At 45.1% G+C, this 27,051-nt stretch overlaps 1 protein-coding gene across 13 annotated transcripts in view; it reads right to left on the bottom strand.

The window, feature by feature from the left end:
• OPTN (optineurin) overlaps positions 1-26,028 on the bottom strand; it is a 30,215-nt gene extending 4,187 nt beyond the window's left edge. The window contains exons 1-13 of one of the 13 annotated variants that reach the window (XM_087969251.1): positions 25,726-26,028; positions 25,539-25,592; positions 21,740-21,910; positions 18,309-18,511; positions 16,484-16,651; positions 14,262-14,335; positions 11,809-11,955; positions 10,781-10,865; positions 8,279-8,394; positions 6,352-6,501; positions 3,944-4,037; positions 2,817-2,975; positions 1,140-1,270 (exon numbers count right to left, since the gene is read on the bottom strand). In XM_087969251.1, the coding sequence (XP_087825377.1) occupies positions 1,140-1,270; positions 2,817-2,975; positions 3,944-4,037; positions 6,352-6,501; positions 8,279-8,394; positions 10,781-10,865; positions 11,809-11,955; positions 14,262-14,335; positions 16,484-16,651; positions 18,309-18,511; positions 21,740-21,905 (1,493 nt within the window). In that variant the 5' untranslated portion in view covers positions 21,906-21,910; positions 25,539-25,592; positions 25,726-26,028. Of the gene's footprint in view, positions 1-1,139; positions 1,271-2,816; positions 2,976-3,943; positions 4,038-6,351; positions 6,502-8,278; positions 8,395-10,780; positions 10,866-11,808; positions 11,956-14,255; positions 14,336-16,483; positions 16,652-18,308; positions 18,512-21,739; positions 21,917-25,500; positions 25,593-25,725 lie in introns of all 13 variants that reach the window. The other 12 variants (XM_026689671.2, XM_026689674.2, XM_026689675.2 and 9 more) reach the window with 12 other exon arrangements.
• Positions 26,029-27,051: the final 1,023 nt, after the last annotated feature.

Genomic DNA, 27,051 nt, shown 5'->3' on the forward strand with positions numbered 1-27,051 from the left:
AGTCTTGAAGCTTCCAAGTCTGGAGAGCAAGCCCCATTTGAAGGCTTGGATGGAAGGTCCTCTGGACCTCAGGAGAAGGGGCCTTCTGTGACAGAGAACATGTTCTTGGATCCTGTTAGATGGCACCGTTTTTCACAGAAGGGATCTGGAACATACCTGCTCTTCTAAGAATGGTGTTCTGACCTAGGCTTCCTTAGAGAGCATAAAACACAATCTTAGTCCTGGCAAAACGGCTGTGAATTACGTTCATTCAGCCTGCAAGCCTTCACCAACAGTCTTTCAAGGGGATGTTGATAAACACCCACCTTATCACACTTGGAATGCAGCCAGAGAACGAATTGCCAGACTCAGAGCAAGGCCAAACTTGGCACAGAGTCAAACAGAACTTTTCAAAGCTTGAACCGACCAGACGAATTAATTGCTTCCTGCAAAAGCTCACATCCCGCTCGCTCCTCTTTTATGTCCTATGGGAGGGGCCAATCATCTCCGAGGTTGAGCCTTACTCCTGAGCCGACCCTGCTTTCCCAATTGTTCTTGTCTTCTACTAGCTCTACACATGCCCAGGCTGGGAACCGGCTCCAGAAGCTCCCCCGCCTCACTGCTGTCTGAACGCGAAGGCAGCTGCTGACTGCCAGCCTGCCCTGGCCCCATCCCTGCCTCCGATGCAGAGCCCTCGTCTGAGCCTTCCTCAACCTCCAAGACCGGCCCAGGTTCCTCCCCCCAGCCTCCTCACTACTGTCTGTCTCTGCTGCCAGCTCCATCAGCCACCAGAGAGCCACGGCAAATGGTCAGAAAGACTTGGGAGATAAGCAGTAAAAGGGAGTAACCCAACCCTCTTCCAGGAAGAACTTTATAGATGGCCACCAACACTCTGAATTGAACCCAGAAGCCAACTGGGAGAAAACATACCATACAAAGCAGCGGCATTGACAAGGATATCATGTGGTGGACCCAATACTGCTCATGTCTCTGCCTTCTGGACCCTACTGAAGCTTGCAAACTCTCTTCAAGGGCAGGCCCATGTGGAGTGCGTTACAGCAGTCCAATTAACTGAACAAGGTGACAAGAACCTTGATGGGGAAAGGTTCTTGGGAGTCTTTCTTTGCATAGGGAAAGAGAGTCCCTCGCTGGTTCCTCACCTGCCAAGATCTCCACGTTCTTGATTTTCAGCCAGGAAGTATGCCAACTGTGTGGCTAGTTGTTCTTTTTCCTCGTGGATCTTTTCCCTCGCCGCTCTTTCCGCGTGGAAATCGGAACAGTAGACCTCCATCTGCTCAGGAAAACGATGGTCTCACTTCAAGCATTCCTAATATTTTCATCCTGAAGTCTAATCTTCACCCCTTGCTCATCTTAAGAGCCGTGGTGATGCAGTGGTTAGGATGCAGCATTGCAGGCTAACTCTGCCCACTGCCAGTAGTTCGATCCTGACGGACTCATGGTTGACTCAGCCTTCCGTCCCTCCGAGGTCGCCAAAATGAGGACCCAGATGGTTGGGGGCAAAAGGCTGACTCTAAACTGTTGAGAGGGCTGCAAAGCACTGTGAAGCGGTGTATAAGTCTAAGTGCTATTGCTATCTCTCCTTCTCCATTTTCTTCTTCCTTCCTCCCTTCTTTCCTCTCTTATTCCCTTTCTCAATCTCCTTCCTTCCTTCCTTCTTATTCCCTTTCTCAATCTCCTTCTGGTGGGCAGCAGTTAGAATATAGTATTGCAAGGAACTCTGCTTGCTATCAGCAGTTCGAGGTTGACTCAGCCTTCCCTCCTTCTGAGGTCGCCAAAATGAGGACCCAGATTGAGAGCAAAAGGCTGACTCTGTAAACTGCTTAAACAGGGCTGGAAAGTACTGTGAAGTGGTATATAAGTCTATTGCTATCCCTCCTTCTCCATTTTCTTCTTCTTTCCTCTCTTATTCCCTTTCTCAATCTCCTTCCTTCATTTCTTCTTCCCTTTCTCAATCTCCTTCCTTCCTTCTTCTTCCCTTTCTCAATCTCCTTCTTTCCTTTCCTTCCTTCCTTCCTCTCTTCTTCCCTTTCTCAATCTCCTTCCTTCCTTCCTCCATCCCTCTCCCTGTTTTCCTTTCCTTCTCCTTCTCCTTCTCCTTTCCTCCTTTCCTCCTTTCCTTTCCTTTCCTTTCCTTTCCTTTCCTTTCCTTTCCTTTCCTTTCCTTTCCTTTCCTTTCCTTTCCTTTCCTTTCCTTTCCTTTCCTTTTTCCTTTCCTTCTCCTCTCTTATTCCCTTTCTCAATCCCTTCCTGGTGGGGCAGTGGTTAGAATGCAGTACTGCAAGGTAACTCTGCCCGCTGCCAGCAGTTCAATCCTGACTGGCTCACAGTCGACTCAGCCTTCTGACCTTTCGAGGTGGGTCAAATGAGGACCCAGATGGTTGGGCGCAAGAGGCTGGCCCTATAAACTGCTTAGGGAGAGCTATAAAAGCACTGTGAAGTGGTATGTAAGTCAAAGGGCCATTGTTATCCAACTAGGCTGGCAGCATCTGTCTGACTTGGTTTGGACTGGGAAGCTAAAGGGGTCGAGGGCCTGGTGAGAATTGAAAAGGAGACCACCAGGAAAACTTGGAAATTGAAAAAACACCCCAGAATGAGGTGTTTCAAACCACTTCCACGCTCCAAAACACCTGGGTGGACGCCTCCAAAGTCATCGGGAGTTGAGATCAAGCGAGGAACATCTCCCCTTCCTTTTCAGGTGTGGCAGGACCTGGCTGGACTTCGCCACTAAGCAGGGCCAGTCACCATCAGGATGGGAGACCACCAGGGAATCAAGCAGACGAGACCCGCCCGGGAAGCTACACCCCGTTCGGCCCTACCTGAGCTCGCAGGATGGCCACCGTCTCCAGCTCTTCTTCTTGCTTCATCAGGGTCTGCTTCATTTTGTCGATCTGCAACTGCTTGTCTGCCAGCGCCTTTTCGGCAAGATCCAGTTTGTGAACTAATTCGTCTAACGTCGCCTGGTCTGGCCTTTGTACCTGAAGTTGGATGAATCAGGGGTATCACCTGTTGAATTTCAGCCACCCAGGCACCAAGCCGATCTTGGGGGGGGGGGAATGGCTAAGCAGGGCTGGCCCCGGTTCCTGCTTCGATGGGAGGCTACCAGGAAATGTAGTGTAGGCTGGGAAGTTGAAAAACTTCCCATATGGAAGGAAGAGGAGGGGAAGGAATTGGAGGAGGCAAAGGAGAAGATAGAAGACGGAGGAGGAGGAGGAAGAGGAGGAGGACACAGGAGGAGGAGGAGGAGGAGGAAGCAGGAGAAAAAACAGAGGAAATAAGAGGAGCAGGATGAGGAGAAATTGGAGGAGGGAGGAGGAGGAACTGGAAGAGAAGTAAGAAGAGACAGAAGGAGGAGGGGAGAAGGTGGAGGAGGAAGATGGAGGAGGCAGAAAGAAAAAGAGGAGATAGAAAATGGAGGAGGAGAAGGAAGAGAAGATAGGAGGAGGAGGAGATAGAAGAAGGAGATAGAAGGAGAAAGAGAAGGAAGAGGGGATTAGAGGAGAAAATCAGGAGATAGAAGGAGGAGAAGAGTTAGTAGTAGTGGGTGGAGAAGGAAGAGACAGAAGGAGGAGATAGGAGGAGAAGGAAGAGGAGATAGTACTAGTAGTAGTAGAAGGTGGAGGAGAAAGAAGATAGGAGGAGGAGATAGAAGGAAGAGAAGGAAGAGGAGATAGTAGCGGTAGTAAGTGGAGGAGAAGGAAGAGAGGAGAAGGAAAGAGGAGATTAGAGGAGGAAATCCAGTGGTAGGTGTAAGGAGTAGCCATCCAAGATGGCTTCCCATCCTTAGCGCAACCCTGCTGCTCTCAGTTCAACATTCGCAGCCATTTCACAGCCGCCCCAGATCAGCACTTTCAAAATCTCTGCCCCGGGTGGCAGGAGGGGAAGCCCACGCTGTTCTCTCATGAGGCCCCTCCATCGCTTTCTGCGACGGCTCCCCGAGTCTCACCTCTTTGCCTTTCAATTCTTCCACAGTTTGCAAAGCCTCCGTCAGTTCCTTCACCAGCTTGCCGTAGGCATCCTGGAGGCTGTTGAATTTGGCTCTGGGGAGGAGGCCAAGGAAGAGAAAGCTGAGACAGAAACTTAAAGCAGCCAAGGGAGAGGCTTTCTCTCCCACTCCCACTCCCCCCCACACACCCCCTTCAGAGAAAGCCAAAATAAATCTCAGGGGAGCCAAAAGAACCGATACCACACCAGACTTTGGATGGGTTTGTCCATCCTGGGGAGAGGGCGCATGTACGTTCATTTTAATTTAGTTTAGTTTAGTTTTAGTTTACTTTCTTGTCACTGCACTTCGCACCACGAAATTAAAATTCAGCGCACATTATAACTGTACATACAAAAATAAAATACAAACACACATCCTTCACATGTTATACATTGAATCGAAAACCTCAGATATTGCATTAATATTGCACTATTGTCAACTCATAAAACATTCCTATGCCTGTTTTAGTAGTTGCCGTAAAAAAAAAGTGGGGGGAGGAAGGAAATCTGGAAGAGCAAGTGCAACAGTTTGAAAGCAGAAGTACATTCCAACTCTTCAACTTTAAAAGGTTTTAACTAAACTACCGGAGCTTTTGCCCTGGAATATGTTTAATTGGAGAACATGACTGATGACACCCAGCCATTTATGACACACCCAGGGGGGAAACAGGGTCACAGGGGATTGTAAATTACGTAGGCCAGAGTTGGCTTCATACAGGGCAGGGCCAGTATGTCACCTCTAATAAATCCTTTGAAGTTGGTTGAAGTTTGGCTCAAGAATCATGATTTAATTAGAGCGATTGCTGGAATCCTGACAACTATACGGTAGAATTCAATAGAGTTACTGCCCTGGGATAGAAGCTGTTTTTCAGCCTATTTGTCCTTGTTTTTATTATTGTCCTGTACCGTCTGCCAGATGGTAGTAGTTCAAAAAGAAGGGTTCCCAGGATGAGATGGATCTTTGAGGATGTTTTGAACTTTCTTAAGGCAGCAGGAGCTATAAAGCTCTTCCGAATAGAACTACATTTCAGAATATAACTACGAAGAAGCCACCTGAGGCCAATAAAAAGAGATTTTTATTGTAAAATTCAGCCTGCTTAATGCCAGATTTGCAGTGCAGCTTTAACCAGCTTTCCATCTGGGAATGCTGCTTGGCAATATACACAGGAGATAAGGAAATAAGAAATAGAACATTTGTTGTGACTGTCCCAAATGTGCTTCTCCCCCCAAAAAAAAAAAAAGGCAACTGGACTTCCTTAGTATTTTCCCTTGAAATTTTTTTTTGCTTTTCACCCAGGGAGCTTCTTCAGTTCAAAGAAAAAACCCAAGAAAGTCCATTTGCCTTTTGCAAAAAAGCACTTTTGTTGTGGCAGAAGACTCGGACAGTGAGGAGGTTTGGGGGGGAACATGGGCCAGTCCTGGAGTCTGGGGAGGGCTCTGACAAGGGCTCTGCGTCGGAGGCAGAGATGGGGCCAGGGCCATCTGACAGTTATCAGCTGCCTTTGGAGTCGGAGATCAGTGAGGAAGAAGAACAGCTGGAGCCTGTTCCCAGTGTGCGCATGCGCAGAGCTGCCAGGAGAAGGACACCGTTAAAGAACAAGGGTCAACTCAGGAGTAAAGGCACAGGTGGATGGTGAATGGCCCCTCCCATAGGGAATAAAAGAGTGAAAGGGGAGTGGTGTTTGCAGGAGACAATTATTTTGATTCATTAGGGTGAAGATCTGTTCCTGACTGCTTGCCAAGTAACTGCTGCTACAGCATGGCGTTTGGAAACTATCAGCCTGGCAACTCTCCAAGCCTGATAAAGGTCTGTCGTTGTGAAATCTCTTGAAAGACCATTGGCCAGGACTTTGCTGGAGAGGAATTCCCTTTAACCTAAATAAAAGGGGTTTTATCAGGACAAGGAGTCGGCTTCATGATCTTGGGAAGGTCTAGGTCAGAACAACTTTGGGGATAACCACAACCTGGATGGCTGAGAATATCTATAGGCATTTGTTGTCACTCTCACATGAAGTGACAAGTCTATGGAGGTTCTCAGTCATCCAGGTCATGGTTGTCCCAAAGGTGCTTTTTGCAAAAGGCAACTGGACTTTTGTTTTTCCTTGAAGACGTTTCACTTCTCATCCAAGAAGCTTCTTTGGTTCTTGACTGAATGGTGGAAGATTTATATTTATAGGATGTAGGACTGCAAGGAATACAAATCCTTCCTTTCTCCATCATTCAATCAGAACCAAAGAAGCTTCTCGCACGAGAAGTGAAACCTCTTCAAGGCAAAAACAAAAACAAAGAATGGCCAGTTGCCTCTTGGAAAAACACGTTTGAGACGGGGAGATCCAGTCCCTCACTCTCTGTTCCCAAGCCGACACTCACTTCTCATCATTGGTTTTCGCCTGTTCGAGCTTGATTTCTGACTGCATGCTCTCCACCTGCAACTCCAGCTTCTTAACCGTGTACAACAATTGTTGTTTCTCGTCCAGGTCTCCAACACTGGTGGGGTGTTCCCGTTCCAGAATCTGACATCTGGGGAACGGAGACATCGGAAAGGAAGAAACGGGGTAAAAATCTGAAGGAACCAAAAGCATCTTTTCGGATAGAGCGCCATGGCGGTGCAGTGGTCAGAATGCAGTATTGCAGGCTAATCCTGCTATTGCCAGCAGCTCGATGCTGACCAGCTCAAGGTTGACTCAACCTTCCTTCCTCCCTCCCTCCCTCTTATTCCCTTTCTCATTCTCCTTCCTCATGGCACAATGGTTAGAATGCAATATTGCAGGCCGATTTTGCCGACTGCAAGCAGTTCAATCCTGACTGGCTCAAGTTGACTCAGCCTTCCTTCCTTCCCTGCCTCCCTCCTTCCCTTCCCACTCTCCTCCCATTCCCTTTCTCATTATCTTTCCTTATGGCACAGTGGTTAGAATGCAGTATTGCAGGCTGACTTTGCTGACTGCAAACAGTTCGATCCTGACTGGCTCAAAATTGACTCAGCCTTCCTTCCTTCCTTCCCTCCCTCCTTCCTTTCCTGCCTCCCTCCCTCCCATTCCCTTTCTCATTCTCCTTCCTTATGGCACAGTGGTTAGAATGCAGTATTGCAGGCTGACTTTGCTGACTGCAAACAGTTCGATCCTGACTGGCTCAAAATTGACTCAGCCTTCCTTCCTTCCCTCTCTCCTTCCTTTCCTGCCTCCCTCCCTCCCATTCCCTTTCTCATTATCTTTCCTTATGGCACAGTGGTTAGAATGCAGTATTGCAGGCTGACTTTGCTGACTGCAAACAGTTCGATCCTGACTGGCTCAAAATTGACTCAGCCTTCCTTCCTTCCCTCTCTCCTTCCTTTCCTGCCTCCCTCCCTCCCATTCCCTTTCTCATTATCTTTCCTTATGGCACAGTGGTTAGAATGCAGTATTGCAGGCTGACTTTGCTGACTGCAAGCAGTTCGATCCTGACTGGCTCAAAATTGACTCAGCCTTCCTTCCTTCCTTCCTTCCTTTCCTGCCTCCCTCCCTCCCATTCCCTTTCTCATTATCTTTCCTTATGGCGCAGTGGTTAGAATGCAGTATTGCAGGCTGACTCTGCTGACTGCAAGCAGTTCGATCCTGACCGGCTCAAGGTTGACTCACTCGGCCTTCCGACCTTCTGAGGTCGGTAAAACGGGACCCCGGATTGTTGAAGGCAAGATGCAAATAATGCTTCCACACTGTAAATCACCCAGAGAGGGATGTAAAGCAGTATGCGGCGATATATGGATAATCCTCGACTTACAACAGTTCGTTTATTGAACTTTCAAAGTTACAACGGGACTGAAAAAAGTAACTTATGAGTTATGTTGCACACTTACGACCATTGCAGCATCCCCAAAGTCACGTGATCAATATTTGGCCGCTTGGCAACTGACTGGATATTTATGACGGTTGCAGTGTCCCTGAGTTCATGTGATTTTTGAGACCTTCTGAGAAGCAACGTCAACGAGGAACCAGGTTCACTTAACAACCGGGTTACGAACTCAACAATGGCAGCGGTTCAACTTAACAACGGCGGCCAGGAAAGTTGTAAAAACTCACTTCACAAATGTCTCAGTGAGCAAGAGAAATGTTGGGCTCAAAACTGCGGTCCTGAAAATTGTACATGACTTTGAGGAAGGGCCAACAGTCTTTTGAGGATGGGCTGCATGGAAATCACATTTTCTGAGGCTGAGGTAATTTCTGGTGGCCAAGAAATATTACCTGGGATTGTTCATGTTCTCTCCCCGAGTTGAGTTTGACTTAAAAAGAAAAAAGGGATTTGACAAGCATGCGATGCTTACTTTTCCTGCAGCTTTTTCTGAACGACGTCTGCCTCTTTTAACTTGGCGTGGGTCTCCTGGAGTTCTCTGAAGAGGGCAGATACCTGCAGGTTCAGCACCTCCACTTCGCTGCCCACCTAAAAGAGGGAATTGAACCACCGGAAAAAAACGGTTTTGTGTCTTGCTGAAAACACGATGGGGCTCACCGCACGCAGAAGTCCAACCGGTGTCTGACTCTAGAGGAATCATCCACTCAGAATAATAATAATAATAAATAATAAATAAAAATAATAATTAAAAAACACCTTGTTGTGCCCTTGAGGCACACTACAAGAATAACACACGGTCTACTCCTACAAAACCAGTGTGTGTTCCTGGCTGATTCTGCAAAACACACCATTGTTGGTCCCTCACAGGAAGAGTTTTCTGTTTAAGTAGGGGACAGCAAAGAAGGAAGTTACTTGCAACTAAGTTTAAAATGCACACTGTTTTTAAGTGGTGCATGTAACACCATCAGTGCTAAAAGGGAGGGGTGTGTGTATGTGCGTGTGTGGAGAGGAAGAGGAGGAGGAGGACTGTTGGTGCTTTTTGAACTTGGTGGTTTTCTTGCAGATGTTTCAGGACCTAACTAGCTTACACCATCAGTACTAGAAGGGAGGGGTGTATGTGGAAAGGAGGAGGAGGAGGAGGAGGAGGAGAACTGTGGAGGTCCTTGGTGCTTTTTGAAGTTGGTGGTTTTCTTACAGACAGTTCAGGACCTAACTAGATTACACCATCAGTACTACAAGGGAGGTATGTGTGGAAAGGAAGAGGAGGAGGGGGAAGAGGATTGTAGGATCCTTGGTGTTTTCTGAACTGGATGGTTTTCTTGCAGACATTTCAGGACCCAACTAGGTAACAACATCAGTGCTAGAAAGGAGTAGGGTTTGTTCTCAATTTACATTCTAGTGACCTGACTTGTCAGTGTTGGTGGGATATTTTTGGTGGTTTCTTGATTGGGCTTGTAAGAGATGACCAGATTGAGCCCGAGGGAGGGGTCAAATATGTCATCAGTCTCAAGTCTCTTCGTGCCCACAAGAGATCTAAGTTCAGTCCATCTTGAATTCCACTGACTCTTACCGCCAATTTGCTTTGACTGTTAGTAGTTCAGATTCTTGTAGAGAATTTAAGCTTGCAATAAATCTTTATATTCATTTGAACTGCCTGGATTTCCTGATTTCCCCAGGCATTGTTTACTTTGTTTGGCAGTTCCTTGATCGGGGTATTGTTCACTTCTTGATGGCCTGATGTTAACCTTGGTGTTAATCTCTGGGTGTTGATTGCTTGTGAGGAGGCATTGTGGTCTTTTAGCTTTTGGATTGTCTCTTTCCAATGGCATGTACACGTTGTTTATTTCTGTATGCCTGTTGATGGCTGATTTCAACCCTGACCTACAAATACTCTCCTTTATTAGTATCGTTGCGATTGGCAGCAAAACCAGGAAATTCAACTCTGCATTATGGGGGCCGTCCCTTGCCACTAGGCAGTCCTGTCATGTTGGACTCTGGGTCCAACAGATAATGAGAGAGTATCAGCTCTCCTAATTCCTGCATTTTGTGAATTTTGTGAAAGACGCACTATTTCAACAACTATCCATTTTTTTTTTTTCAGAAAAAAATTCTGCACACAGCATGACTTGCTGGTTGGAAATATCTCTGCCATTAACATGGCCCGATACTGAGCTAGAATTATACAAATCTATATTTTACTACAGCTTTTTAAAAATATTAAATGAATAATTTCCCCTTTTCTAGTTCTTATTTGTTGCCTGATTGAGTTGCCAAAGCAAAAAATCACACCCAACATTCACAACCTGCAAGGTATCCATGCCATCCTCCTCTTGCTTCCCTTGTTTGGTGTCCACACTGACAAAATTTGGCCATCTGAACTGGTGATGGTAATTTACGGGAGGTACCATTGGTAGCTGAGCTGGGCCTTCTGTTCTCCGCCTACTGAGTCTCATTGAAGAAGACAACCAGCATCGCGCAACGTGTCATAACGGAACATTCTGTGATGTGCAAGGCGTAAGATTTTACGCGAAAGTGCAGTCGGTACAAGCGATGGAAGGAAGTTCATTTAAGTAACTTCTTGAGTTTCGGAGGAACGAAATGATAACATCCCTACTGGGTTTGGTGTTACTGAGTATGAATAAATGAGTAGCGGAGACTTTGGTGCTCTCTGAGCTTGGTTGCCTTTTTGAAGAAGTTTTATTACCCATCTGGACAAGATTTTGACAAGGTAAGTAACATTTGCAAGAAAACAACCAAGCTCAGACAGCACCAGGAATCCTACATTCGTCACCTTCATTGCCACAATTGTCCTCCTCTTCCTCTCCTCCTCTTCCCTTCTAGCACTGATGATGTTCCCTAGTTGGGTATTGAAACATCTGCAGGGGAACCATCAAGCTCAGAGAGCACCAAAGACCCCACAATTCAACCCTGAGCAACAAATATTTCCTTCTATTGGTAAATGAGTAGTACTTACACTTTCACTTCTCTCTTCTTTCTTGTTGGCTTCTTGTTCTGTTTGAGTGCCTTTGTCATTTGTTTTCTTTTTCAGACTCAACAGCCTGTAGAAAGCAAGGATTCCAGTGAATCAATGATCTAGGACGTCTTATCAAAGCACATGTAGCTTAATATTTTTTTTGACAATTTGAAGGATGTGCACATGGATGTACGTGCAAAAAGATGTACAAGCTTAACAGATTTGTTGGCATTTAAGGGGAGGAGAATAGATACATACATACATATATAATTCACAGTTTTCTCAATGTTTTTGTTTAGTTTTATCGCTATTTAATTTATTCTTGTTTTGTATTTTCGAATAAAATAAAATAGATTTTTAAAAATATTTGAAAGATAAGCTGTTTAACTCAAGCTGCAGCTTAAATTGCTGGAAGCCACAACATAAATGTCTTATATTATGGTCGTATTAGTTCCTAAGAACATGCTTAAAGGTTTTTTGGATACTCAAGAGCCATACTGGTATGATTTGAGCACTTTGGTTGGCCTTATCACCTTTTTACAAAGTCTTTAAACTCTGGAGTATCTGATTTAGGTGCCACCTTTGTTATTTCACCTTTCACGTCCATGAAGCTGAAGACCTTCCAGCCACTGAAAATGGGTCAACTCTATGGCTTGGCTCTTATTCGACAAGAAAGGCTATAACAACCATTGTCAGCACTTCCTATGGAGATGCACAATGGGATGGCTGACCACTGATGGACTTCCACCTACTTCCTCCAAGCTTAACATGCTTGCTTGGGTTGCCTTCTTCCCACAACTGGGTTCCCCTCCCTACTTCTCTTCTCATGGAAGTAGATGAGATGAAGTTCAACCCCATCTCCATCTTTTTGGTGTTGATTGGCTGGAGAACACCAAACCTTGTTTGGGGCAAGGATGCCAAGATGGAGATACTACAAAGTTACACATGGAAGAAAGAGAATGATGACTGGGAAAGCACAAAGGTTGAAGCTGTCTAGCAAAGATGTCAGATACAACTAGAATACAGACTGTTGACACTTGTCCTTCAGTTCCTGCATCTTATTTTCCAGGGCTTCCCTCTTTTGCGTCTCGGTCCTGAGAGAATGCAGAAGTTGGCTGACGGTTAATTCTTCTTTTTCCAAGCATTTCCTGGTTTCATCCACCGATTTATTCCGGCTTTAATAAGATAGAAAAGACATGTTTGGGGTGAAATGATGACCAATCTCTTATTTCTCTCTTCTTTCTGTGCCAACTGAGAAAGCTCAAACTGCCCAAGGAGCTGCTGATCCAGTTCTACAGAGGAATGATGGAGTCTGTCATCTGCACCTCTATAACTGTCTGGTTTGGTTCTGCAACCCAACAAGATGGACACAGACTCCAGAGAGTAATTAGGACTGCATAAAAAACAATTACTACCAACCTGCCTTCCATGGAGGACCTGGATACTGCACCCTGAGTCAAAAAGAGGGCTGTGAAAATATCTACAGACCCCTCACATCCCTGACATAAACTGTTTCAACTCCTTCCCTCAAAACGGCGCTATAGAGCCCTGTACACCAGAAGAACTAGACACAAGAACAGTTTTCCCCCGAAAGCCATCACTCTGCTAAACAAGTAATTCCCTCAACACTGTCCAACTATTTACAAAGTCTGCATTACTTTTACTATTAATCTTCTCATCACTCCTTATCACCCAACCCCTCCCACTTGTGACTATATGACTGTAACTTTGTCAGTTGTATCCTTACGATTTATATTGACTGTTTCCTAGTACGATTTGATTGCTTATTGTACCCTATCATTAAGTGTTGCACCTGATGATTCTTGATTCTGGATGAATTAATCTTTTCTTTTTTGTACACTGAGACCATTTGCACCAAGACAAATTCCTTGTGTGTCCAATCACACTTGGCCAATAAAGAATTCTATTCCATTCCTTATTCCATTCCATTCCTATCCTATCCTATGTCAAGGCGGGTTGAAATCCGGATTCAGTTATGGACAGAAGTGAGATCCTACCTGTTCTACTACCGATTCGGTGATTGCGCGCAAGTGCGCACACACCTAACATGTGTGCGCAGTTTTCCACACACCAGCCAAGGCCTGCAGTGCCAATCAGCTAAGAGGAGAAAGAAGGGGAAAGCACAGGGGCAGGTGGAAGGGCGCTTCTCTCTTCTTTCTCCTCTCAGCTGATCGTGGGAGAATTTTTTTTACTACCGGTTCAGTTGAACCGTGCCGAACCGGTAGCATACCACCACTGGTTATGGAGCTCAACCAGCAGCTGGCACACGGGGGTGGGATTCTACCAGTTTGCACCTATTCGCTAGAACCGGTTGTTAACATTCTAAGCAGTTCAGAGAACCGGTTGTTAGAGGAAATTACTGGGCTAATCCTGTAAGGAAGGCAGGAAGGAAACATTCTGGTGTTGCTTACAGAAACTGCCTCTCCGTTAACCCTTATTCCATTCTTGGCAGGACTAGACTTCCTGCCTCAGGAACGTCTCTGGAGTTTTTTCCCCCTCCTTTGCTGGTACTTTACTTGTGTGGAGGGACCATTCAAAGTTACAATGGCACCGAAAAAAGTGACTTATGACCATTTTTCACACTTACAACTGTTGCAGCATCCCCACAGTCATGAGAGGCCAGGCGAGGAGATGCGTGCCTCGATGTGAGTGATATTGAGTTGGCTATGCCCAGCCAGTCACATGACCACCAAGCCACGCCCACCAACTAAGCCACATCCACAGAACCGCTTGTTAAAAAGTTTGAATCCCACCCCTGCTGGCACCCCATGAGTGAAGTCACAACTGAATTCAGATTTCAATCTAAGTCTACCCCTCAAGTAGACCACACCAGGGGATCAACTCCACCACAAGGCGAAGGCCACTTTTACTAAGAATAGTAATATAGCAATAAGAATAGTAGAATCTTGCAAGTCGCTCGCAGTGAACCTCCCCTCGCTTCTTATACTCCTGGGAATTAGGGAAGGGGGTCTGCTTTCAGCCTCTTCCAGATACTTAGTCCTGGCCTTGCAGCAGTTCATTTAGTGACCCCGTCCCAAGTTACAACAGCACTGAAAAATGTGACTTACAATCATTTTTCAGAGTTACAACCTTTGCAGCATCCCCATGGTCAACGATCCTAATTCAGACACATAGCAACTGACTCGTATTTATGACAGTCATGTGATCCCCTTTTGCGGCCTTCTAATGAGAAAAGTCAACGGGGGAGCCCAATTCGCTTAACAACCGGGTTACTAATTTATCCACTGCAGGGATTCGCTTGACAACGGTGGCAAGGAAGGCCGTAAAAGTCACTTAGCCAATGTCTCCCTTAGCCACAGAAATTTTGGACTCAATTACGCTCGTATGTCCAGGGGTACCAGGATAGGTAGAATATTCTCCTTTTCAGCAGCTGTCGCCTGAGCTACAGTAGAATAGAAGCAAATTCTCAGAAGACTTGAGAAAATCTACTCACACGTACAGAGCTGTGTTCCCGTTTATTCTTTTCACGTCTACATCTTGATGTTCTTTCAAAGATCCCACCACTTCTCCTTCCTGTGGAAAATAACCAAGAGCTTTGTCACTTTGATCAACTGGTTTTCTGTCTCCGAATAAACACACGTTATGGGTTTGTCAAAAGAAGGGGTGAATGAATACTCTCCAAAGCCAGAACTTGGGTCTCTTCAATTGTAAGGTTTTCCTTCTCTCTCCTTTGCCCCCTCCCCCCACTTCCAAATCCATCCCAGAGATTAAGTAATCTGGGTTGCAACCTCTGAGGCTATGGGTAGTCCTCGCCTTATGACTGCAATGGAGCCCAAAATTTATGTTGCTGAGAGAAGCATTTGTTAAGTGAGTCTTGTCCTGTTTTTCAATGTTTTCTTGCTTTAAGCGAATCACTGCAATTGTTGATTACATTAGTAATTACCCATGTTTCTCCAAAAATAAGACTGGGTCATATTAATTTTTGCTTCAAAAGATGCATTAGGGCTTATTTTCCAGTTAGGTCTTATTTTCCAGGAAATACGGGGTTTGTTGAGGTAATTCCCCGTTAGGAGAATGAGTGCAACCAGGGAAACGTAGTGAGAGTAATGCTGAATAACACACACACAGCACACACCTACACTATATAGTAAAATGTAGGTTTTACTTCCAGTAAACGGTTAAGCAAAGTCCAAACACAGTCCAATTCATACACGGTTATAGCAGTCAGTTTTCAGTCCAGGGATAATCCAATAACAAAGTCCAGTATCAAAAAACAGTTTAGTAACAGACTTACATCAAATCCAAGAAGAACTATGATCAGCAACAGTCAATAGGGAAATGCAGGAACGGCAACACTCTCAACAACAGGAAAAACAGAACAACCCAGGTTTCTGGCTCCATCTTATGGCCGTTTGAGGAACCACACCCAATTACAATTTTAGCATTCCCTTAAAGAGACAGTATTAAAATGTCTATCCTGGTTTATATATTTTCCAACCCAACTGTTAAGTGACTTACATTCCGAACAGGATTCCATATTCTATTCTATTGTACTGTATTCTATTCACGTCCATCTGGCTGACAATCTTAACCGGGGCTTATTTTGGGGGCAGGGCTTATATTACAAGCATCCTGGAAAAATCATTCTAGGGCTTATTCTCTGGTTGGGTCTTATTTTCGGGGAAACACGGTAGTAACATGGTTGTTAAATGAATCAAGGCTCCCCATTGACTTGGCCGGTCAGGTGGTCACCAAAGAAGATCACGTGACTCCGGGACACTGCAATGGTCATAAGTACGAGACAGTCGCAAATGTCTGAATTTTGATTACGTGATGGGGATGAGGCGAGTGTCGAAAAACAGTTCAAAAGTCTCTTTTTTCAGTGCTGTTGTAACTTTGATCACTAAATGAACTGTTGTTAATTCAAGGTTTCTCTGTATTATATATAGAACACGGCTTATCAGTGTTCTTCCTTGATTCATCATCATCATCTTTATTTAACGACACCATAACCTTTTGTGGGGTGGAGTCTAGGCAACTGAACAGAGCTAGCAGAGTGTGTTACTGGCCAGATGCCGTCCCTGTTGCCAGTGAGGAATCTTGTTCAGCAGATATATTCTCAGTGTGCCCAGAGAGAGGAATATCTGCTTCTATCTAGGATCGAACTCACAGCCTCCTGAGACATCATTTTTATAACTAAAGCACAAATTGTCATAAATCACATTTCATAATATGATTCTGAATGAATCTTAATCTGTCCAAGAAGCCAAATTGCATTGCTCAATTATGGTCACTGGCTTCAGTTAAGCCGTGGTTTAGCAAATAACCTATGAAACATATGTTACCCTTTTTTTTTTTTTTTTACAAACCACGATGTCTGAGTTCATAAGGAGTGGGGGGTGGCCTAGAAGTGGACTCTCACCTCACAATCAGGAGGCTGTGAGTTCCATCCTTGGTAGAGGCAGATATTTCTCTCTCTGGGCACAATGAGAATATATCTGCTGAACAAAACTCCGCCCTGGTGACAGGAAGGGCATCTGGCCAGTAAATGCTCTGCTAGCTTTTTTCAGTTGCCCAGACTCAACCCTGCAAGAGATTTATGGGGTTGTTAAATGATGATGATGTCTGAGTTCATATAGCCCATTAAACAGATCTGTACTAGAAAACTCCCCGCCAGTGATCAGTGATCCTTCTTGAAGAAAAGGATTCAAGGCCGCTTACATGCATTCTGATCTCGACGAAGGAGTCTTCGGCCGCGGCCACGTTGAGCTTCAGCTGCAGCTCTGAGATGATGGCTAGCAGATCCGCCTTTTCAGCCTGCAGCTTTGCCACCTGGGCCTTCAGTTGTTCTACCTCTTGGCTCATCTCCTTCCTCGGAACGGGGCTCTCCTAGGAGAAGAAACCCAGGTGTGACTCACCTTCCAGAGCGGCCGAGATGTTACGGGCAAAACGCCGAAGGCTTCCAACCGCCCTCCCGCCATAAGGCAATAAATACAAAAAGTCCTCGACTTACAGTTCATTTAGTGACCGTGCAAAGTTACAATGGCACCTAATAATGGAAATTATATAACCGTTTTTCATAGTTACGACCTTTGTAGCATTTACGTGGTCAAAATTCAGACACTAAGGCCACTGGTTCATACTTATGACGGTCGCAGCGTCCGTGTGTGTGTGTGTGTGTGCCCCGTGATTCCCTTTGGCCATGGTTGGACCAGCAAAATCAATGGAGGAGCCAGATTCACTTAACAACCAGGTGGTTAACTTATTGACTGCAGGGATTCCCTTAACAACGGTGGCAGGAAAAGTCATAAAATGAACCAATTTCTCACTTAGCATCCTCAATTTTGGGCTCAATTTTGGTCATAAGTTGAGGGCCTACTGTATATCTAACTACATTTAATTAGGCTGACTCTTTGGTGATACTATGACCAATGGGACTTTCTAATTTTTGATTCCTATTCTTTCATAAGGTGGCTCAGTGGCTAAGACGCTGAGCTCGTCGATCAGAAAGGTCGGCAGTTCGGCTGTTCAAATCCCCAGCGCCATGTCACGGAGTGAGCTCCCGTTACTTGTCCCAGCTTCTACCAACCTAGAAGTTCGAAAGCATGTAAAAAATGCAAGTAGAAAAATAGGGACCCCTTTGGTGGGAAGGGAACTGTTGTGGTTCACTGGCAGCGGAATCAAACAGTGGGGAAGAACGGGGACCAATCAGGGAGTCTGGTCCTGCATCCGATGCAGAGATGGGGCCAGGACTATCTGGGAGTGGGGTGCTGACTCCGGAGTCTGGCAGCAACGAGGCAGAGGACCCAGGGGAGCCTGTTCCCAGTGCACGTGTGCACAGAGCTGCTAGAAGGCGAGAGCAGCTGAGACAAAAGGGGCGACTTGGGAGTAAGGTGAGAGGTAATGGCCCCTCCCATAAGGTATAAAAGTCAGGCCAAGATGACGAAACCTTTGCAGGAAACAAAGGAGTTCGATAGGTTCCGAGTCATCCTGGAAGCTCTGTACTCTGGTTGGTGTTTCTTCTACTTCGTTTGGTTTCTTTTCTAGTTAATTTGATACTTCTGTTTTGGCAGTACTTCACAGAATTGAAAGGTGGGTGCTTATCTTGGGGAACTGTTTGAGATTAATTCTGGCTGGGAATGAAAACAATTCCCAGCATTGCAATAAAATAGGTTTTGCTTTTAAAACAAGTTTGTGAATAATTACGGTTTACGAAGCCTGGGTCAGAACAGTAACAGCATTCCGTGAGCCTTCGAAGGCATTTAGTCATGCCGGCCACATGACCACGGAGACGTCTTCAGACAGCGGTGGCTCTCTGGCTTTGTTACGGAGATGAACACCGCCCCCTAGACCCTAGAGCCGGAAACGACTAGCACAGATGTGCGAGGGAACCTTTACTTTTACCTGACATTAACTGAAGGGGAACCTTTACCTTAGTCTTTTATTAGGCGATAACTAAATCACTTTTACTAGCTACATCCGTTTTGGGAGCCCTCCCTCTTCCTTCTCAGCCCCAGGCAAGTCAACATCTTTGTTTTTCACTTACAGTGGCGCTCTTTTCTTCTTTCTCTTCCAGGCTCTGGAGCTTCTGGTGGAGACTTTCATTCTCCAGACACTTGGTTGCCAAACACTGCCGGGCTTCCTTGAATTTCGACTCGTAAAACTCCCGCTCGTCTTTCAACTTCTCCTTCCAAGCCGACAGCTCCTCGAAACGTTCCTTCATGGCTTGGTTCCGCTGCCTCATGGCTTCTGGTTGACCCCCCCCCACCCAAGAAAAACCCAGGGAGGTCGGTCAGCATGATCTGCTCCCTACAAACACCGGACGCGGGTTCAAGGAAATACTTTGGAGAAGGAGGAAGTCACGGACCGCCTACCGATACTGCAAGAAATACTTTGAGGAGGGCCTTAACCGGGGGTGGCCTTCCAAAAGGTTAGCAAGGAGTTCTCTGCCCAGTGGCTGGGTGGGCGTGGCCAGGGTTGGCGTGGCCTAGTCGGCCTCCCGCACCACAGCGTTTTTGCCCTTCCCGGACTTCAGAGGCTTTCCTTGAGCCTCCAGGAAGGTGAAAACGGCCTCCCTGGCCTCCAAAGCCCAGGGTGGGCAAAAACGCCCCCCCCCATGTGGTGGAGGAAGCCAACTAGGCCACGCCTACCTAGCCACCGGGCCCATTTCCGATCTTCTCAAACTTCTGGGAGGCCCGTTTTTCGCCCTCCCTGCACTTACTTGCATCCAAAATGGGCCGCGTGGGGACTCCTGGGAGGGGTGGGGCAGGGTGGGTGGGGCCAGCCAGGAGTGGGATTTGGGGCTTCTCTGAAATGCGCCGAATCTTAGCTAGGGGCTCTCCCAAACCCCTGCAAATCCCCCAGCAACCAGTGGCGGTATTCAGCCGGTTCGTACCGGATCAGGCGAACTGGTAGCAAAAATTTGGCGTGGGTCGCCAAACTGGTAGTAAGTTCTGGCTGGCCACGCCCACCACCCGGTCGCCCTCCCGCCCGATGCTCGCTCACCCCGCCCACCTGACATTCGCCGAAGGCATTTCTTTTTTTTCCCTCCCGACAATCAGCTGTAGATAAGATCAGCTGTGCCGGGATTCCCCTTGCTGAGGCCCAGGAAGGCACAAAATGGAGGGAGGAGTTCAGCCCTCCCCCTCCATTTTTTGCCTTCCAGACCCCCAGAGGAGCCTTAGGGGAGCAAAAACGCCCCCCAGAGGCTTCTCTGAGGCTAGGAAGCTCCCAAAATGGAGCTTGGAGGGGTGCTGCGTGCCCCTCCCATGCTCTGTTCCTTTTCTTCCAGAGCCCCAGAGGAGCCTTAGGGGAACAAAAACAACCCCCCCCCCGAGGCTCCTCTGTGGGAAGCTCCCAAAAATGGGTGGGGGCTGCAAAAAAGCCACACCCACCCAGCCACACCCACAGAACTGGTAGTAAATGTTTTGAATCCCACCACTGCCAGCAACCCACCCCTGGCCTTAATCTACCAATTGGGGTGACATTGTCAGAAAAGGAAGGAATGCACGGATCTACGGAGCTTCTCCGTCATCCAGATTGTGGTTGTCCCAAAGGTGCTTTATTTTTCTTTTTTCAAGAGGTAACTGGACGTTTCCCTTCTTGTCCAAAAAGCTTCCTGAAAAAGCACCTTTGGGAAAGCAGGAGCCTTACAAGATTAGATCTGCATGAGTCCCAAATTTGTCAGAAATCATCCGTTAGGTTCTGTGCGGCTCATCAACTAAAATTCTCGAGAAGAATCAGGCAAGGATTAACGTTGGTGAAGTTGGACTCTCCCAGATCTGATCTCTACTGATGTTCCAGTATTTGAAGGGCTGTCACAGAGAAGAGGGGGTCAAGCTATTCTCCAAAGCACCAGAAGGCAGGACAAGAAGCAATAAGGATGGAAACTCACCCAAGGAGAGAAGCAACTTGGAACTAAGGAGGAATTTCCTGACAGTGAGAACAATTAACCAGTGGAACCACTTGCCTCCAGAAGTTGTAAATGCTCCAACACTGGAGGCTTTTAAGAAGAGACTGGACAACCACTTGTCTGAAATGGTAGAGGGTTTCCATCCTGAGAAGGGGGTTGGACTAGAAGACCTCCAAGGTCCCTTCCAAATATTCCATTCCATTCTATTCTTATTCTAGTTCTGTTCTATAATTCCAATTCCTATTCTATTTTTTTTCTATTCTTTATTTTCTACTCTATTCTCTATTCTATTCTCTATTCTCTAATTTTCTATTCTCTGTTCTCTATTTTCTACTCTATTCTATTCATAAATCATTCCATTATTTAATTGTTCTGTCAGGAAATTTCTTCTTAGTTCCAGGTTGCTTCTCTCCTTGATTAGGTTTCCATCTGTTGCTTCTTGTCCTGCCCTCGGGTGCTTTGGAGAATAATTTGTCCCCCTCTTCTTTGTGGCAGCCCCTCAAATACTGGAATACTGCTATCATGTCACCTCTCGTCCTTCTTTTCATCAAACTAGAGAAAACAGAAAACAATGCAATGGAACTTAATCAATTGCCTATATCCCCAAAGATCAGGGGAAGTAGGGTGAAGTAAGTTCAGGGCACGGGTCTTCAAACTTGACAGCTTTGAGACTTTAGGACTTTCAACCCCAGAATTCCTCCTCCAGTCATGTTAGCTCAGGAATTCTGGGAGTTGGAAGACCACAAGTCTTAAATTTACAAGTCTGAAGACCCTTGGTAGGAAGAAAGAAAGAGAGAGAGAGAGATGAGATAGATAAACCGATGATAGATTAGATAGATCAATAGATGGATGGATGGATGGATGGATGATAGATTAGCTCATGGATCTTCAAACTTGACAGCTTTGAGACTTATAGACTTCAACTCCCAGAATTCCTCCTCCAGTCATGTTAGCTCAGGAATTCTGGGAGTTGGAAGACCACAAGTCTTAAATTTGCCAAGTCTGAAGACCCTTGGTGGGAAGAAAGAAAAAAGAGAGAGATGAGATAGATAAACCGATGAAAGAAAGAAAAAGAGAGAGATGAGATAGATAAACCGATGATAGAAATTTGCCAAGTCTGAAGACCCTTGGTGGGAAGAAAGAAAGAGAAAGAGAGAAAGAGAGAGAGAGAGAGAGAGAGAGAGAGAGAGAGAGAGAGAGAGAGAGAGAGAGAGAGAGATGAGATAAACGGATGATAGATTAGATACATAGATTAGATAGATCAATAGATGGATGGATGGATGATAGATTAGCTCATGGGTTTTCAAACTTGACAGCTTTGAGACTTGTGGACTTCAACTCCCAGAATTCCTCCTCCAGTCATGTTAGCTTAGGAATTCTGGGAGTTGAAGTCCACAAGTCTTAAACTTGCCAAGTTTGAAGATTCTTGGTCTGGGGTATCTTAAACCTAAGTGTTTGGTAGTAATTCTTACTACAGGGTAAAGAGAGACCCAGTGGCAGTGTCCTCCGTGGAACATAGAGGTTTGAGAAGGACCCGCTGGCCATGTTCGACGTTCAACATTCACCTTTAAGCTCGTTGTTCTCTGTGATGAGTTCTTTCATCTGCTGAACCATTTCCTCCACGCTGGAGGTACAGAGAGTGGGTGGCACCAGGTTGGGGTGTCCATTCTCTACTTCCGACTTCTCTGACTGCCCATTTTCCACAGGGATATTTAAGGGCTTCTTGGACATGATTCCTGTAGCTTCAATTTTTTTTACAATAAAAAAGGGAATGCAGAGAAAGAAAATACAAAAAAATAAAAAATCTTAATACAAGACTGTGATATGGAGCAGTGTTTTTTAAACATTTTAAAATATGTGGACTACAACTCCTAGAATTCTCCACTGGGAAAATTCCCCCATTGGGATTTTATTTTATTTTTTTAAGAAAGATTAAAACTGGATAAACTGGTTTTTCAAACTTGGCCATTTTAAGAATTCTCCACTGGGGAATTGTGGGAGTTGGAAGTTTACATGTCTTAAAATGGCCAAGTTTGAAAAACTGATCTGGACTACCCAATTTTAACCTTTCTACACTTCTTTAAAAAAATGCTTTTCGTATGCTTTCTGCAACTTCCCGTCTAACTTAAGTTACCGAGTTTGCTATCCAGGTTCTAACTATGGTTTAATCCGCTAAGCTTCCAAGGTCACCAAAATTATACAAGTGCTTCCCCTGCAGCTACAGCTATTTCCAAAACAGCAAATCATTAAAATCTTATTCATATAATAATATGATTATTAAAATATTATCAGAGATCTGTTTCAGACAAGTTGGATAAACTATAAATAGCAATATGTTTTGTAACCAGAATCCTAGATCATTTCTTTTGCATCCACATTAAACAACCATATTGGTCTACAGCTCTTTCTTTCGATTTTCCTCTGATTTTAGTCTGCTACTATCAGCCTCATAGAATGAAAAAGGGATTTTTTTAGTAAGATTAAATAACTCATTTATGACTTCTGCTAATAAATCTATAAGGGCCTTACATTCAATGGGAATTCTAGTGCAGGAACTTCCCCTGATTTTATAAATCTGTTAATTTCTTGTTATTAGCTATAGTTATGCCAAATTGCTTTTATGTACCATTACACTTGAGAATTTCCTTCCTCAAAATCTGTTATTGTTTGCAGTTCACTCTGATTTATATACAGTACTTGAGAATAAAAATAAAAATGAAAACCTGGTGACTAATAGACTGTGTCTCTGTATATAATGACAATATGTTTTTTGGCCTGAATTCCAGAGATAAGATTCAGATGTTTTGATTGCTTCAGTCAACAGTTTTTACACAAAATTGACAATATTTTTCTTCTGTTGCACTAAAAAAAAAGTACAGTGTTTATAATATAATTGCCCTAATTTACCCTTAGTTTGCATGCATGCATGCTTTATAATACTCCTCCACATGATTTCTGACATAAAACAGCAATAAATATCTATTTTCTTCCAAATGTATAAAACTAAAATTGATAGGCTTCTTCCTAGCTGTAGCAAACATAGATCTTACAAGAGTCCCAAAGAGTTAAAAGCTTAATGGAGTTTGCATTAAAAAGGGCTGGGATTTTTTGGTTAATATATTTATCAAATTTATTGGCCACCCATCTTACCAGAGGGTATGTATAAATATATATATTTAATGAAGCATTCCAAAATCATTTAAAGTTAGTGTGGTTGATTTTAAAGCTCCATACAGAATACTGGAACATGTCTTTATTATTCCTTTTCTTTTCAGCCTAACATCACATATTTATCAGGTTCTAGAATATATATGCTTTGAATGTATCCCAATTTTGTAAATAAGATTTTTTTTTAAAGGGGTGTTTCTGTTCAACTGGAAGCTCTTAGCCACATTAAACTCTTCTGCAATCATTGGTTGTAATTTAAATTAAAAGGCTTGGGGAAAAAACACCTATTTCAGGATTGTTCTTTGTGGAAACTCAGAAATTAACTGGGATCATACTAGAATTAGCTGAATTAATAATCAAAATCATTGAATGCCCTTTGTAATCAAAACATGTTATAATTTATGGATCCCAACAAGAAACTAAGTATTTTCCTGTTCACTGTCACTATAACTAGTCATTATCAAAGCACTCATATTCCACATTCGTTATAGTAAGCTTATTAAACAAAATAATGCCTCTAAGCCTTTTCTATTAATATACGGTATACTTTGTAGTTCCCAAAAGATTTTCATTTGTTAAAACATGATTCCTGGAGCAAAACTGAAACAGACTTTTAACTCAACATTTTCCCTCTCATTCTAAAGGGCCTTAATATTCCCCCCAAATTATTTTTAAAGACCTGAAGTCACAACTTTTCAAGATAAAATCTCGAATCATATGAGCCTTCCATGCTATTTCTAACAAGTAAGCAAATCCAGAAAGAGTGGCCACTTACATAAACATATGGATCCAAATTTTTATAAAAAGTAACAAAAACTCAAATCTGTAACCAAATTAGTAATAAACATCAACTGTTTTGCTAACCACAAACAAACAGGAAGTAACATTCACAGTATTTGTGGATGGAAACTCAGATGCTTTCTTTTTTAAGAAAGAAGAAATCTTACGCTCATTATTAAAACAAATTTCTCAGTAGACCAAAATGTTGGGTGTTTTTTCCTCTCTCCACGCGTCTCAGGTTTTGGCAAAAATTTTGTGCAAAATAACAGATTTGGCCAGGATGGATTACCCTCTCCACCTTTCTCTACAATGTTTTTCAAACTTGGCAACTTTAAAAGGTTTCAACTCCTAGAACCTCCTCAGCCAGCATCCTGGGGAATTCTGGGTACTGAAGCCCCACACACCCTATCCAGCTTTTCTCAAGAATTCTGGGAGTTGAAGTCCACGCCTCTTCCAAGTTTGAAAAAAAATGCTGCTTTGCACTGACAGCAGAACTACAACAAACTACGGAGATTATCCAAAGCCTTCTAGAACTCTGTCCTTGAGCCTAATATGCAAGGCCGCTTGAACTGCAAACTGAAAGCCAGATAAGCAGAAAAATGGGTGGGAAAGGTTCCTACAGTTTACCTGGTCCTGCTTATAGGAAAGTGGGTGATTTCCCCATGATTTGGGGTGCTCCAGCTCCATGCATGCAAATTGGTGATGCCAATATTTGAATTTTGGGGGGGACCAGGGAGAGAACAGCAATCCTCCCCCCTCCCCCAAAGCAATAGGAGTCCCCTTTTCCTGCTTGGATCAAATCTGTTTGGGCCATGCTCCAAATCTTGTCTCCAGAAGTTGTGGGTGCTCCATCCCTGGAGGTTTTTAAGAAGAGACTGGACAAAATGGCATAGGATTTCCTGTTTGAGCAGGGGGTTGGGCTAGATGGCCTCGGAGATCCCTTCCAACTCTATTATTCTGTTTAGGTAGGTATTGAACTCAGTTGTGGCAGGGCCAGGAAAGAAAGGCCCCTCCTCGCTCTATGTAACTAAGTCCTTGACTTACAACCATAATTGGGCCCAAATTTTCTGTTGTCAAGTGAGTTTTTACCCCCATTTTACGATTTTTCTGGCCACCGTCGTTAAGTGAATCAATGCAGTTGATAAGTTAGTAACACCAGTTGTTAAGCGAATCTGTCTTCCCTTATTGACTTTGCCTGTCAGAAGGTGGCCAAAGGGACACGACGACCGTCATAAATATGAACCAGTTGCACCTGAATTTTGAGCCGCTGCCAAGGTCGTTAAGTGTGAAAACCCGGTCCCAGGTCCCATTTTTCAGCCCCGCTGTAACTCTGAAAAGTCACTAAACGAACCTTTTGTTTGTTAGGTCCAGAGTTTACCTGGGTGGTCTAAAAACTTTGGAGCAATCCAAGCTCACCTTTGGGGGCCAACCGATTCCGCAAAGCAATCTGGTTGCAAGTCGAGGACTTCCCTGTAGGCAAAGGAGACAGAGAGAGGCATGCATTGCGAGGGCGCCATCCTGGCCAGGGCCGAGGCGCAAGCCCTTTGCTTGGATCGGGCGAGGCGTCTCCTGACCTCCGGCCTTTTCCAAAAACCTCCCTTACCTTTGCAAAAGCGGCTGGCAAAGAAGCAGGCAGGGCGCGGATGGAAAGGAGACACGCGCCGCCGCCGCCGCCTTCTAGTTGCCCATTCAGACGGACAGGCCCTCCGGGTCGGGGGCTCCGAGCGGGGGCTTCCCCCGCCTCAGTGGCTCGTCTCACCCCCCACCCCGGCCGGGCAGCGGCTGTTTGGCAAAGCGCGCGGCGTGCCAAGGCGGTGCGTAAAAGCGCAAAGGAGGGCGCAGAGGGACGTTGAGAGTCCGGGCCCCGCTTGGTGCTGGCTCCGGTCAGGTGACCGCAGGAGGAGCCTCCGCCCCGGCTTTTCCGGGGAGTTGAGTGGCTTCGCGGCCGCGGGAAGAAGCGGGGACGCGCTTTGGGCAGCCGCCAGGCGACGCCACTCCTCTCCCTTTCTCTTCTCTCCCGGGGCTTTTCTCGCTTTCCCCCCTTTCTTTCCCTTTCTCCTCTTTCTCTTTCCCGCGTCTTTTCTCTTTTTCCTCCCCTCCTCTCTTTCTTTCTTCCCTTTCTCTCTTTCCCTTTCTCTCTCCCTTGTTCTTTCTCTTTTTCCTTCCCTTTGTCTCCTTCCCTCCTTTCCTTCTCTCTTTTCCGTTCTTTCTTTCCCTTTCTTTCCTCTCCTTTCCGCCTTTCCCCTCTTTCTCTTTCCCTTGACTTTTATCTTTCCCTTTCTCTCCTCCCCCCGCCCTTTCCCTTGCCTTCTTCCCCTGTCAGTCTTTACCTTTCCCCTCTTTCTCTCTTCTTTCCCTCTTCTCTCTTTCCCTTTTCCTCTTTTCTCCAGAACAGAAGGATAGAAGTTAGAAGTGAAGCTATTTAATGGAATTACTTCTGTATGTTTAGACTGGAGATTGAGGTCTCTTCTTTATTTAGTCCATTGATGCTCCGCCTTTCCATCAAGAGGCATCTGGGAAGGTTGCGAATAGAGTAGATTAATAGGATGGGAAGGGACCTTGGAAGTCTTCTAAGTCCAACCCCGTGTCCAAGCACCCTACCATTCCAGACAAAGGCTGCCCGGTCTCTTCTTAAAAATCTCCAGTGTTGTGACACCCACAACTTCTGAAGGCAAGGAGTTCCACTGGTTAATTGTTCTCACAGTCAGGAAATTTCTCCTTAGTTCTAGGTTGTTTCTCTCCTGGATTAGTTTCCTCCATTGTGTATCCAAATGATCCTTGGATATCCAATTAACTCCATGACTAAGTCCATTCTAACGGTTACATCATTTCCTTGTAACTATACTGCGAGTTGCTGCTTCTAGCCTCTGATCTCCTCAAATGGAAATGGAAATTAAACAAATTAATGGGATGTACAGATGCCTCCCAG

This window comes from Notechis scutatus, chromosome 6 (assembly GCF_049901735.1).
Source record: "Notechis scutatus isolate UNSWTSFEM ecotype Mainland chromosome 6, rNotScu1.2, whole genome shotgun sequence".
NCBI classification, from domain to species: Eukaryota; Metazoa; Chordata; class Lepidosauria; order Squamata; family Elapidae; genus Notechis; species Notechis scutatus.